General features: G+C 42.3%; 1 protein-coding gene across 2 annotated transcripts in view; it reads left to right on the forward strand.

The window, feature by feature from the left end:
- The window catches only part of RABGAP1 (RAB GTPase activating protein 1), a 62,898-nt gene that overhangs the window by 35,659 nt on the left and 12,416 nt on the right, over nt 1-14,823 (forward strand). For both annotated transcript variants that reach the window (XM_066332949.1, XM_066332948.1), the window contains exons 14-17: nt 10,119-10,232; nt 10,948-11,022; nt 13,148-13,273; nt 13,992-14,135. In XM_066332949.1, the coding sequence (XP_066189046.1) occupies nt 10,119-10,232; nt 10,948-11,022; nt 13,148-13,273; nt 13,992-14,135 (459 nt within the window). The remainder of the gene's footprint in view (nt 1-10,118; nt 10,233-10,947; nt 11,023-13,147; nt 13,274-13,991; nt 14,136-14,823) is intronic.

Raw genomic sequence — 14,823 nt, forward strand, 5'->3', positions numbered from 1 at the left:
AAGAGGTGAAAATCAGAAGTTGGAAGTCTCCAGGAGATAAGGGTGGAGAGGAGTTGCAGCCAGTTGATGCATTCAAGTTTCATCCACTGTACAGACACTTGTAGTGTTGCCTCAGTAGCTTAGTTTTAGTGTCAAATATGTCTCTTTTTGTCTGTGTTAATTTATTGATATTTTAAAAAATTTAATTACCTTTTTTCCCTCTTAAGTTAACGTCGATGTAGTGTGTGTGTAGTATGTGTTTGGATATTTTAAATATTTATAACATTTGAGTCTGTTGTCTTCAGTGAAATTACAGGGGGTGAACTCTGTTCCCTGTGCCAATGGTGGGAGAAATGATTTTGACAAACATGACTTTGTTTCTCAGCAGTGCATTGAACACCTTTTGCCATGCACCCAGCACAGGGCTCCTCACCATCACAGTCTGTGCTATCAATGGTCAGGCAGAAAACTTCCCATCTGCATCATTTTCATCCTCCACATGTGCCATGAGTCCACTTCTGGCTGTGTTTGTGTCTGGGTAATTTGGAAGTCAGTGGAGAGAGCACTGCACAGATAAATGCCACGCTGAGGAGAGGACAGAAATCAAATTGCATCTTCATAACAATGGGGTTGTGATATGATTAAATGAACTAATTTTGAAGTTCCATCTCAGACTATAAATTTATTTTTTATTAGAGTTATCTGCCTCACTTTCAAATTAAGCTGCTGGAAGGTTCAATTTGCAAGATGCAATTCAGTGGCTTTTTTTTAATGCCATGGGAAGGATTTCTATACTCACAGCTTCTCAGATGATGATAATTTGCTTCATGTAGAAGTCCTTTTTTTTTTCTAATAAGATTACTGGAAGTTTAGGTTGTGATTATGTTGTCATTTTCCAAATAGACTGGGAAAATAGCTGTGAAATACTATTTTTTTATGATCTCAATCAAGGGACAGTATTTTTAAACTCAACAGAAATCTTTTGTGTCAAACAAAAGTTCTGCTATTATCTGCTGTTAATTTTATTTTATTAAACGTTACCAGTTCCTACAGTCTTTATTTGTTGTTAGGGAGTTTGTACTTGTTTTTTAAGCTTCTTATCACTCAGAAATATGTTTCTACTACTTGGAATTCTGACATGGCTGAGTGTCAGAGTGCCAAGGGGCAGTTTTGGATATTTGTCAGGAGTCTTTGACAGGAAGAAGGGGGTACAAAGTACCGAGGCACAGAGAATTCCCAATGGCAGTGTTCCCTCCTGCTCACAGAAAGGCTTTATGTGTGAGAACCCTAAATTTGAGTTGGTCTGTTCTGAGAAAAGACACTTCCAAGGCCTGGATGTGATACAAGGTGGAAACATTCAGTGTGCAAATTCAATATGCAGTTTTTTTGCTATTTGTTGTGGTGTTCCCAAGTTGCTGTGATGATCAAGGCAGTGACTCCATGAGTCAAGAAGTCTGAAATATTTCAGTCTGATCTTACTTCACATCAGGGTTTGAAGCTGACAGAACTTCTAAGTCAGGTTGGTGCTTTAAAAAATATTTCTTAGGAACCAGAATGTGAGCACAGGAATCTGCCTTCAGATTTTACAAACAAATGACCCTTCTAAAATTTTTATGATTCATCTGCTTTAGATAATTTAATAAGAAGAGGTGGAGGTTTTGGAAAGTTGCTTGTTGTTGTTGTTGTTGTTTTATCACATTTGGTTCTGAGTTTTTGAAGCACCTGCTGAAACTTTTGCCTGACTTATTTTATTGTTAGTTTTAGAATTGTTTCTTCTTCCCTTCCATGACTTTGCAGAACACAACACATCCTTCCCGTGGTGTCATTCAAGACAAACTCAGATTTTAACCCCAGTTTATCCAAATGTTATCTCCAATATTCCCTATACAGTGAATGCTGTTGTGTGTGTGCTCAGGCCAGAGCTGGGGATGCTGCAGCTGCTCAGATTATCTCCAGATAAATTTACAGATTATCTCCCTCAAAGCAAAGAACTCTTCTTTTGGCATGGTGGGAGAATGTCCCATTCTCACCACAGAGCAGTGTGTTCTCCTGGCTTCTAGGCCCACGTCTCACTTCCAGTTGGAATTTCCATTATTGTCTGTGCTTTGCAGAGGTTCTGCTTCCAAAGGTGTTTCTGCACATAAGCAAAGGCGTTTAATACTAAAGTTACGTTTTTGGAAGGGGGTAGGTCTTCAAAATGAAAATGTAGTAAGTGTAGGACCAGGTGCAGTTGTGTTTAGAGAAAGAAACTGAAAGTTGTAGCTGATGGAAACAAAGAGAGGAAACCTGCTGGAGCAGGTCAAAACAATGGAGTATTTAATATGGGTCATTTTCTTTACAATACACACTTTTAAATACGGAGTTTAACCTCTTCCTTTTGCTTTGCTGCTCCCTGGAGGCAGCTCCTCTGAGCCTGGGGTGTCTCACCCACCCCAGAGGGATTCCCTGCAGACCTGGGGTGATGATCAGCCCCTCTTTTGAGTTCAGGTAGTGTCAGTTCATGTCACACTTGTCTTTCCGAGGTGTTCCAGCCACAGGGACTTAATCTGATGGGATGTACTTTGTTTGGCCAGCTTTTCAGGTGGTTTTTTCCTGTGCCATTGTTTTCTAGACAGGTGAAATGTTTGTTTGTAGAGGCAGCTTTGCTGATGGTTCTCCACACAGTATTGAGTTCTGTCCTCTGTCAGTTCTGTCCCCGTGTCAGAGCAGAAAACCAGCCCCAGTCTGTCTGCTCTGCAGGCTGCAGGTGGAAGTGTTTGTGGGTCTCACCATATCCCATTTGCATCTCCTGGCCTTTAGCAGTTAAAGCATTACCAGAAGTGATGTTCCTGTGTCCTGCTCCACCTTGTTTCTTCATCTCAGATGTCCTTCAGCAGTTGGTGCAGTCAGAACTGGTCCTCAGCTGGTGATTTCATAGTTGTTTCAGCTGAGAAACAGAAGTTGTTCAGGTCACCTTTCTTTTGTCCTGAAGCTGTTTTGGAGTGTTGCAATCCCTGAGTGACCCCAGGATGTGCAGGCTGTGCTCCAGGACAGACCTGTTGGTGGGTTGGTAACCAGTCGCTGAGAAGTTTTAGGAAGTGCTGAGGGGATGCACTTTGCATTAGGTAATATTTAGAGGGACACCCAGGTTTGGAAGGAGTGGATTGGAAGGCTCCACCTGCCTGTGTGTGAGGCCTGAGGTGCAGCACAGGGGGTTGGAACAGAGCAGGCAGCCCAGGCTTTCTGTTCTGACTCCTGTCTATGAATTCGTAAGATGAGGATAGCAATTCTGCAATTCAAAGCTTTGGCTTCTTTCTGATAGTCATTACTGGAGATCCTTCCATTGAAAGGTGAAATAAATTCCAGTGGCTCCTCATAAAGATGAACTCAAATCTTGCTGTGCATATGTGAGTCATTCTCAGTGTTAGACCACGTGAACCGAGCAATCAAATGCTTAATAAACCAAGTCATTACTTTTATGGGAAATTGAAAAAAGTTCTTCTGGGATTTCAGCTGTAAATGAATCCTTGAAAATCAATAATTAGATTAGTAAAGGATGACGTTTTAATATGCTGGCAGGAATATAGAGGGATTTGTCAGGGGAAGCAAAACCAGACTTTGCACTAAAGTGGCTTAGGTATATTTATAGTGCTAGTGATTCTGTGTGTGTGTGTGGGATCTTTGGACTATTTTAATATAATGTAAGGCTTTGAGCTTTAGCGAACTCGAGTTGCTCGTTTTATGAAGTTACATTAGTACCACACTGTGAAGTATTTTTAAATATTAGCATTACTGAGTATTAAAAGTATTTCATAAGACCATTTTTTAAAACGTTTTCTGTAGATGCTGTCGAATGAATTGATGTTTAGTGTACAAAGAAATAAAACCTGAGGGCTGTAAGGTACCTGTATGTTTCTGATCACCTCAGTTTTTGAGGGGTTAGGTATTTCTTGAGGTTAAATTGTCTTTAAAACTTACTAAAAATACTGGTGCAGTTAATCCTTTCAGAGGACAAGAAAGCAGCATTACCTCCAGCCACGCTTTTGAACTGTCTGAAAGGATTTGCAATCGTTGTATTGTCTTGACAGACTCATGTCTTTAGAAATGCTGTACAGCACAGTCTTTTGCAAGTTCCTATGCTGATACATTTCTCTCCATATGTAACCTTTGAAATCTAGTTTCTATTGTAATTCTAGCATGTAAACACTAGATTCAATTTTGTATTCCTCTAATGAATGCAACAGGATGGAAACACGTTTGCAATCGCTAATGATGAGCTTTTTTACTGTTCTTAATACTCGTGGGTATGTCTTTTCTTCAGGGATTTCAGAATTGTACTCGTACCTTTTCTAATTGTTTTCTTCACATGCTGTTTACAATTAAACCACGAGCATGGGAGGCTGTGCGTGCATGTGCTTTTAGGTTGCTTTGCTGAATGAAATACAGTGGAGTGATCTTAATTTAAAACTTCTCTGTTGCCCAGAGAAGCTGAGATCCCCTGGAAGTGCCCAGGGCCAGGCTGGACAGGGCTTGGAGCAACCTGGGAGAGTGGAAGGTGTCCCTGCCCATGGCAGGGGGTGGAACTGGATGAGCTTTAAAGGTCCATTCCAGCCCTCACCGCTCCATGGCTCTGTGATGCTCATTTTAACTTGTGTCCTGCCTGTCTCCTTACACCTTTCCCAGTACCTGGTAGAGCAGAAGGCACCAGGGGGGTTATTCTGGTGTGTTCTGTGGAGATCTGACATTGTCAGAGGTTGGTATAAGGAGTTTTGTTTGGTGGACAATCCAGCTCCTTACACAAGTAGTGTTCCAGCCGATAGTTTTTTTCCTGAATGTCAGTGAAAAGGCCAAGAGTAGATGAAATCACAGGTGAGAATGTGTATGTGTGTGTTTGTAGGAACTTTGTGCACCTTTTAATGCTGGAAATTGTTTTGTATTAAAAGATGAGAAAGAGCTGTGAGCGTGGAACCCCTGCAAGGAGGAACTGTGGGGAAACCTCCACCAAAGCAGATTAGAAAAGCAAAGAGGTGAATTAGAGGCAGCCTGACCCTTGAGACTCTAATTGTGGTTTAGTTCTGACACATTGGGGGGCTGTTTGGGTGGGCTTCTCCATGCTCCTTGGCTCAGCTGGGTCTGCTCTGGCTCAGGCAAGGGAAGGGTGTTCTCAAGCACGAGGCTGCTGAGGAAATGCTGATGTTGGGGCTCCAGAATTACCTGTTTTGTGCCAACTCAGAACTGTTGTTAAAATACAGGGGAGAGGGGTTCTTCCACCCCGTGATTTTAATAGACATTTCTGTAGCTGATTTTTCAACTAAGACTAATAATAAGAAAAACTACAGTTGAGCCAAAAATGACAAATGTTACTGAGTTAAAATAATACATGCATATTTTTAACTATTAAATGGAGCTAGATAAATCGGAAGCATGTAAATATCTGATTCTAAATCTTTGCGTAACTATTTCCAAGAGGTAATTTTGCTATGAGCTATTAAAACTCCAAGAAATGTATTATTCCCTTTTGACATGGTGTGTACCCCAGCTGTGTCATACATCTCTTGGCTTGTTTCCTTTTTGCTGTAGATGTACATACATATATATATTTGTGTGCTGTGCAGTTGTACGGTCACTGCCGTGTTAAATTGATTGCTTTCCAACGAGCATACCTGTGTATTTTACATATGTGTGTGTATGTATCCCCAAACGAGCAGTTTAACAGGGCAGTGCTTGTACAGCCACAGAGTTTAGGGCTTTGTACAATATGTAATTTTAAGAATGTCAATGTGGTTCTTAGCGGATTTTATAAACACTTCTCTGAATCTGTTATCAGCACTTCCCATCCTACAAGAAACTGCACATTTTTCAGTGATTGTTCCACTGGTTACATTTTATTTTTTTTTTTGTCTGCCATTTGTTCTGGATTGATGTAATCTTGATACTACTAAAATTTCAAGGGCTGTTGACGCATTTCACATAGCCTGGGATTGCCTGTTCTCCAAATATATGGATCATGCATCAACAGTACTAAGTAGCCTTACTGTTTTGCCTAAAAGCCTAGCTAATTTATTTAATATTCTCTCTTTAAAGAGAGGTCTCTGGAAGGGGTGGCATATTTTAGGATGCTCCTTCTCTTTAAAGGGAAACTCGGAATTGACTAGCAGTACTTGTTGATCGGTGATATTATTGTAGCCAAAGGATGCATGGGTGGTTTAATAGGAAGTTTTTGCTTCAAGTTTCTTGATAAAAATGTAGTGTTCTACAGAGCTGTGTGAAGAGTGTAGTTTTTTATTCTGAAATGCACTTGTACACTTTATTTGAAAGGTCTGAATGGATCATAAATACATTTAAGAAATAAATGATACATCACATGTTTTCACGGCTTGTCTCGGATGACTTCTCTGTTCCTGAGCTGCTAAAGGTGTGCTCCTTGGCACCGGGTGGGGCTTTTTCCCTTATCTTGATTGCTCTAAATAGTCCTGTAGTGAGTGCAGGGGCAGGAGAACCTCCCAGCCTGGCTGCTGTTTGTGCTGTATCCATACATGCTGCAGGGCACCGTGGGCAAACTCCTCGACTTAATTTTCCTGTGGGAAACTGGAGCCCTAAAAGGAAACGAACAGAGCGAAAGGGCTGGATATCACAAGGGATTCACTTTTATTTTTAGAATTGCACTATATTGCCATATTTGGCCTGAAACTATGCTGTATCAATGCACTATTGTGTCCAATTGCAGTGTCTAACCAGTCCAAATTTGTCTAAATTATTCAGGTTTTTTTCCACAAATACTCTTTATCTGTGAATGTTCCGGGCTAGTGCTGACTCCAGGTAACACATTCTGCAGGCAGCATTCCTTGTGGGAAGTTAACAAGTACATTACTCTGGAAGTGTGGTTTGTGTCACTTCCTTGAGGTCTCAGTAACAGGTGTAATTCCTCCTACCAAAACCTTCTCCAGTGGTTTGGGCAAAGACAAATGCAGGAAGTACACTCTGTGTAAAAATGAATGAAATATTGCTTAATAAAAGTAATTGTGGGAATGCCATCAGCCTGCAAAATAGTTGTGGTGGCACAGGATCCTGCTAACGCTGAAAATAGCTGTCAAAAAACCACTTAATGTATTTGAATGTACTTAAAATGTGCGGATCTGCTCAAAATAACTTCTCCCCATCATGTAATATTACCCTGCTGCTGCCCGTGGAAGCTGCACAGAATCTTGGCTCTCTCTGCGTGTTGGATCTGCTGGAATCTGTCCCTGGCTTGGTGCACTCCAGGGTGGCTTGTCCATGCCTTGCAGCAACACACCACGTGCTGCTCCCACCCTGGCAAGGCAAGGAAAATTCCAGTGGTGGACTGAGACTCCAGACCCTTCCCACAGTAATCTCTGACCGTGTGGCAGAATTCTTGCAGCCACTGGGACCTTCCTGAGGAATAACTGGAATGTGGGAATGGATCCATTGTGGCAAGAGTGAGAGTCACAGGCACAGTTTGGGTTGGTGGTGGGTGTGTCAGATAACTCACCAGCGAGCAAAATTCCACTCATGGAATCATTCTGGGGGTTGGGGCAGGGGGAGCCTAAAGAGTGGTCCCCAAGCATTTCTCCACTGGTGGGGTGGTTCTGAAGCCAGCCTGTGTCTAGGTCAGGGCTTCTTTTATACCCCCAGGGGATTTTCTCCAGGAGCTGATCTTTGGGTGATGAGCCATTTCTAGCAGGCAGCTTCCTCTGTTCTCTGGAGGTTTCTTATTTCATTCTTTTTGTCACAAATCTTGTCCTTTAGCAATTCCTTGCTGCAGCTTCTTCATCCCCTTGGGTTTATGCAGGGGATTAGGAGGAATAAACCTGAGCTGCTGAAAACTTGCAAGTAGATCAGTCCCAGGAAGAGGGAACTCCAGCTCTTCTGTGTCTTTAATTGTGCCCTAAGCTACAGAAAAAGCTTTTAAAGTAGCACAGTCTCTGCCTGAATATGTTGAGGCTATAACTTCATGACATGGTTTACAGATCCTAGGATGTTCCCTGCAAGATCATGAAAATACATGGAAAATATCATTTAAATGTGTCAGGCTTAGGAGGTGGGAACCAATATGCTTTTATATGCAGCCTGACAGAATAAATGGGCTTTTCCCAGCTGGACTGCATCCTGGTTTCCATAATTACACACGTAGTTTCTGTTTAAATCAACTGGAGAGGAAGGTTTTGATATAAGTCCCCTAATATTTTAAAGTGCATAAAGAGGGGGAGGAAGGGCACGTTCTGAATCTGAGCATCTACATTTTCCTGCTTTCCTTCAGAGCAGCAAACTGTTATGGGAATTTTAGTCTTCACTCTACTTGCCTCAGTTCTCATGGCTGGTTTCCACTCTGTTTTCTTTATTACTTTCTTTTTCTTCCTGTCATTCTTAGCTTTCTATTTTTCAATCCCAGTTTGTGAAGGGTGTGGGTTCAGAAGGGTTTCCTTCAGTTCCCAGTCCCCTGAAAGCATGAGAAATTGCCTATTGAGCCAATTCTCACAGCAAGGTATAAAAATAGGAGTAAAGAAAAGGTTACACAATGCTTGGATTGCAGCAGTTTGTACTAATGGGGAGATTTCAAAGCCATGGTTTGAAAAAACATTTTTTAAACCTTATCATTTCCGTTGATTTTTCTCTCCCCGAGCTGTGTTTCAGCTGCAGGAACTCACGTTGGATTACTTGAGGAATTGTACTGAGACACAGGAGTCAAGAGCTGAGCGAGTCACGCAAAGCCAGAGAGGCCACTAATTAGTTCTCTTTAGCCATAATGAGTGATTTGTTTGAGAATCCTCTCTTAAGAGTTTCCAACCAGATGCTTTGGTCTCTGCTGTTAAATAAGTGGATTAAAAGGCAAGTGGATTTGAGATTATTTTGCCATTGCAGCAGAACACAGGTGACTCTCAGGAAAGGCACTTGTGTGGTACCACAGATGCTGCTGGCAGTGGCCAGAACCTGTGCTCCTGGGAGGACTTCACTGCAATTCAGACTTTCAAACTTGTAAGAAACTAAAAGATATCACTAAGTCTGTATTCACGTGTTTAAAGTTTGCAGAATTGTTTCTGAGATTTGTCTTTCCTCGTTTGCAAAGCCAGCTGAAGTTGACAGGCAGCCATTAGCATAATTGTCTTTGACTTGAGGTGTTTATTTATATGAAATTTATTGAGCATTGGATTTTGTTTGTTTCTGATTCCCTTATAATGAGACATACCTCTTTACCATGTTAATTATTATCAAATTGGAATGCTGAACAGTACTTTTGATATAATTTCCAAAACAATCTGGTCTTCATTCTAATAGCAGCATAATGCTTTCCTAATCAAATGTCTGTGTTAAGCCCCAGAGAGGAGCATTAACCTTGGATTAAAATCAGAAGAGAAAATGAAGCACACTGTGGTAATTTTGTTGTTGTTGTTGTTTGAAAAATCATTTTGTGAAGGAAAGGAACTAGAGGCTGTATTGGATGTTCCTTAGACTGATTACATCGTGTACTCTTTTACCATCTTTCACTTCTAACATTTTTCCATTTGCCTGGCAGAAATGTGGGTTATTTGGATAGATTAACCCCCTTTTGTTTTTACTGTTCAGCTTTCCAAATGTCGAGGCACCTGAAACTGATGGTGTCAGAGTGATGTAGAGAACAAAGTTCCATCTTCCTCCTGCTGAAATCCCAGGACCTGTCCCTGCATTCCCTCGTGTTTTCCTGAATGACACTCCCTAGGGCTCATACTGATCTGTTTTGTCTAATTGGGCTCTGAGGAGGGGATGAGCAGTGGTTCCTCAAGCTGAACCTGGGGACAGCATTTTGGGCAGCTGCTGCTTATGGCTGACTGGGACTCTGAAGCTGTGAGATATTAGGAGTGTGCCTGGGCAGTGCTGGCATCCAGGAATCTCTGAATGTGCACTGCCCTGGCCTGGAGCACAAATGGGGTGTGTGGGAGTGTGTGTGAGAGCTCCTTCTGCCACTCCCTGACCTCCCCAGATGTGCTGAGCTCCCCACATCTATCCCAGTTGTTACCTGCAGCTGCTGGGGTACGCTGGGTTTTGTTAAATTTAGAACAGTGCACAGAACCCAGTGCTGATTTCCCAAGTCTCAATCCATGCATATTGTAATTTATATTCCTTTGGTGTGTTTTAATTTGCATGTTATTTTCTTTTTCTGATAGGAGTCTCCACAAGACAGTGCCATCACCCGAGACATCAATCGAACGTTCCCTGCTCATGATTATTTTAAAGATACTGGGGGAGATGGCCAGGACTCCCTGTACAAAATATGCAAGGTATTCTTTAAATTCTTCTGGCCTGCTTTTGGTAACTTGTGTTCAGCATCATCAGCAGTGTGAGTGTTGGCTGAGAAGAAGGGAGGTGTGTTAACCATTGTCTGTCATGGGGACAGCCCCTGGCACCAGGCTCAGGCTGCTCCCCATCTCAGCTGGTTATTCACACAGGAGACACAAAGCCCTTCTGGATTCCTCTGCACTGAAGTGTTTGGTGCAAAGGCTTCACATCATTCCTGACCTGTCAGCCTGGATCAAGCCGGACAGATTGTGTAACTGGAGGTGGCTGTATACCTCCATAAAGGTTATAAAGCCATAGGCATGCACTGAAGCTGGTTATTAAGAGGAAGCAATAAGCAAAAATGGACAGCTCAGTGTATCCCGGTGTCTCAGCTGGAATGGTTTAAGCTTCAAGCACTTTCCTTTGAATTCCTAGTGTTTCCCCCTCTTCCTAACATCCCTGTGGGACCAGTTTAGGGACAAAAGCACTCAGATAAGTGGTTTAATAGGCTGCAGCAACGTCGGTGCATCACTGGAACCAGCCAGTGCCTCTGTGTATCCCAGTTTGGTTGTCACACCAATTTCCCTTTTGTTAGAATGACAATGGCTGCAGTCCCTCCATGGGAATTGTATGGAGCTGTGTTCAATGCAGTGTTCTGGTTTATTTGTGTTTGTTGGCTTGAGACAGGTACCAGTAAAGTCTTGATTCCTCTTTTAGGCCTACTCTGTGTATGATGAAGAGATTGGCTACTGCCAAGGCCAGTCCTTCCTCGCTGCTGTGCTGCTGTTACATGTAAGTGCTGCCTTCACTCTCACTCTCTCAAACTTTGGAATAAATATTGCTCCACTTGTCTAGAACAGACTTCTGAGCTAATAGGGTTGCAGGGCACACATCCTCTTATATGTTGGTGAGTAAGAAAGTGATTTTAGACAGGGAAGAGTACATTGTTTAAAACTTGCTGTGGTGTTTGTAAGGACTCAGTGTTCGTGCCCTTGTGTTTCTGTGCTAGGACCCCTTCCATTCAGGCTTGCACTCAGGAGCAGTAGTAGGCATGGAATTTGTGTATGAAACAACACTGTGAATGTTTTTGTTACAGGGTTTCAAGGTCAGATTTAAGCTTTTTATGAGATGTTTCTATTGGAATCAGCCAGAAATACAGATGGTGTTTGCCGTGTCCTGTGTACACAGAGGAGTATTTAGGATATTGAAGGGATGTCAGTTCAGGCTGTGCTGCCTGTGGGCTGTTGTCCTGGGCTTCTTGGTTTGAGAGGTTAGAGAAGGATACAATAATACCTTCATATTTTTAAAAGAAACTCTATTATGCTTTTTTAAACTTAATTGCTGTTGATAGAAGTGATCTCATCAGTGTAATATCCTTTAATTGCTGGTGTGTTCAGAAGCTAGGGAGAGATTTATGGTTGTCAGGAGCAAAAGTTTTAGATTCACTCGCACTTGGGACATACAGGATCATTAGAAATCTGTATTTGTATATTTACAGACTGTTCTGTTTCAGAGTAACGTCTGCTTTTTGTCAGTGTTTCTGTGGCAAGGCTGGTTGGAACTGCAGAGTTCCTGAGCCCAGCTCTGAGGTTTCTTTTCCCCGGCTGCTGCTGCCACTGAGGGCTGAGCATGAAGAGTTCTCTGCAGGTTTTGGTGGAAGAGGAAGTCTGGCCTTCAGGGGAGGATTTTCCAGACTGTTGTAAAGTCAGGGGAGGATACACAAGAGATTGTAAACTCCATTCTTGTGAAACAAAAGCCAAGTGATTAATGATAACAACCTTTTAGTTCTTTGTAACTGTAATCTGAAATATTTCCTAGATGAGCCATTAATTCTTTATTTCCTCACTGGATCAGATAGAGAAGGGCAATGCTTCCTGCTAGGAGAACTGAACACTTTTACTGGCACAGATGTGCTTTGCTTGTAGATTTTCATTGTCATGGGTCCCTTGCCTTAGAGAGATTCACTCTCATGGCTGAGCCATGTGTTATTCCAGATTCTTTCTTTAGCAGTGCTTGTGGCTACTGGGAATAATGTTTGCATTTAAAGAAAAGCTAAATTTCAAATAAGTTTCATTTTTATGTGATTCTCTTTGAAGTCAGCCTTTGGAGTGTGGCTGCTAGGGAAAATAAATAATAAAAGCAAATGTTGCAGAAAAGGAAATTAAGTTTCTGCGAGTCCTTCACTACCAGTTTGGAATGTTTCAGCAAAGTTTTCTGTTTTAATAAACTCCATCTGCAGATTAATAATAGAATACTTGAGATGGATGTTCTGTCCTTTATAGAAACCAGCAATTGACCTGAAGTCAAGACTTTTCTAGAGAAATATTAAAACTGAATTGTCAGGGCAGGGAAAAATGTCAAAAGACTGATGAGCTTTGAGTTTTCCTTCAGTTTTTGGCAGGAAAGGGACATTGAGCCTTCCCAAGGCAGTGCAGAGTTGTGAGGTGTGGAAGTTCTGTTAGCAGCTACCAGTCTCACTTATTCATGTCATCTATTAAATGAACATCAGATGTAATAATGTCGTTGAAAAAGGGAAATATATTGTTAAGAATAAGGGAAATATCCTGTTTATCATCATCTAGTGACATGGCCTCTGCCTTATTTTACGTGGGTGACAAAGGGTTAGGCTGGTCGAAATCTGTAAGATTCACATGAGTTCTGGAACAAAGACACTGGGAAACTGCTTTGGTCTTCATGTCTGGAAGATGTATTTTTAGTTGGGTGATTGAAGGTGGTTTATTCCACTGAAGTGCCATTTGGAACAATAAACCTCATTTTGTGTGATAATACTCTTGTTTACATTTAAACTGGATTAAAAAGTAGTGGCAGTTCAGCCTTTTAGAGGGAGAAGGGAGGTTCAGGCAGATTGACCTGATGTGAAAGGTTTTAATGCTAAATCCACTTTCCTGTCTCACAGATGCCTGAGGAGCAAGCTTTCAGTGTTCTGGTCAAAATCATGTTTGATTATGGACTCAGGGAACTTTTCAAACAGAACTTTGAAGATTTGCACTGCAAGTTCTATCAGCTGGAGCGCCTCATGCAGGTGGGGGCTCAAGGGGAGGGTGAAGGGACCCTGCATCTCAGCTTTGGCTGTTCCTTGTGGGATGGATGGTGTTTGTAAGCTGTGAGGAAAGGTGGCTGGTGTTTGTAACCTGTGAGGAAAGGTGGCTGGTGTTTGTAAGCTGTGAGGAAGGGTGGCTGGTGTTTGTAACCTGTGAGGAAGGGTGGCTGGTGTTTGTAAGCCCTGAGGAAGGGTGGCTGGTGTTTGTGAGCCGTGAGGAAGGGTGGCTGGTGTTTGTAACCTGTGAGGAAGGGTGGCTGGTGTTTGTAAGCCCTGAGGAAGGGTGGCTGGTGTTTGTGAGCTGTGAGGAAAGGTGGCTGGTGTTTGTAAGCCCTGAGGAAGGGTGGCTGGTGTTTGTGAGCCGTGAGGAAGAGTGCAGAGCAGTCCCAGGTGTTCCAGCAGAAGTCTCAGGAGCAGTGTGGTGCTGCTGAAGGCAGATGTGCCTGACAGCTGGAGTGGCTCTGCTGTGGCTCTGCTGAGGCAAATCCCAGGATTTGGGATGCTGCTGTTGGACATCCACCCCAGGACAAGCCTTTGGCATCCTTAGGAGGCCCCAGGCCTGTTCCTGTCACACCAGGTGGATGCAGGACCCTGCACTGATGGTCACTCCACCCAACTTCCTCCTGTAGTTTGGGGCTTCAGCTGTAGTTCCAAAATAGCCTAAATTAACTTTGAGTGTTTCTGTGTGTTTTACTCTTAGGAATACATTCCTGATCTGTATAACCACTTTCTGGACATCAGCCTTGAAGCACACATGTATGCTTCCCAGTGGTTCCTGACCCTGTTCACTGCAAAATTCCCTCTCTACATGGTCTTCCATATTATTGACTTACTCCTATGTGAGGTATGTGTTATAATTGGAGACTTGCACAGCTCCCAGCTTTTGACAGTTTGTCACTATCTTGGTTCATGTCCTTGTTACTATCTGTTCTCTCAGAGCAAGGCGTGTGATATTTTTATGTAGAAGTGTTACATTCCTGCAATGATAAAGATCCTCAGCGTTTTAAAGAAACAAATTAAGAATCAATAGCTGTATAAAAGATTATAATCTCCTGTTCCCTGTGGCACTGGTGAATCTATGTAAGGGAATCTGTGTGGTGAGAGCTGATTTACAAAAATGTGGTTCTTCTCTTCTAAAGTCACATTATACACGTGATGACTTTTTTCCCCCTGTCACGTTATTGCATGGAGGCCATTGTGGATAAAATGGCCCAGCTAACCCTCGTGTTGGTAAACTAACAACCTTGAAGCTCTTTCTCTTGGAAAACTTGAAGTCTCTCTATATTTCACAACTTATGTTTAGAGAGCAAAATTCTTTCTATTAAGACATTGTCTGTAATTATGTTTAGAGCAGTGTATGTAGTGGTTTGTGGGTAAGCAGTGTAATTACAGTCAGCACTGTTACCACCAGTGAACAAATCCCATTTTGTACTGAAGCATCCTTGAGTTATTTAATGATTTCCTGGGTAACTTTGTGCATCCATTCTTCTTGGATCTGCACTTGTTCCTGTGAAGTGGCTGATTTCCTGCCT

This window comes from Sylvia atricapilla, chromosome 19, assembly GCF_009819655.1.
Source record: "Sylvia atricapilla isolate bSylAtr1 chromosome 19, bSylAtr1.pri, whole genome shotgun sequence".
In the NCBI taxonomy this organism is placed as follows: Eukaryota; Metazoa; Chordata; class Aves; order Passeriformes; family Sylviidae; genus Sylvia; species Sylvia atricapilla.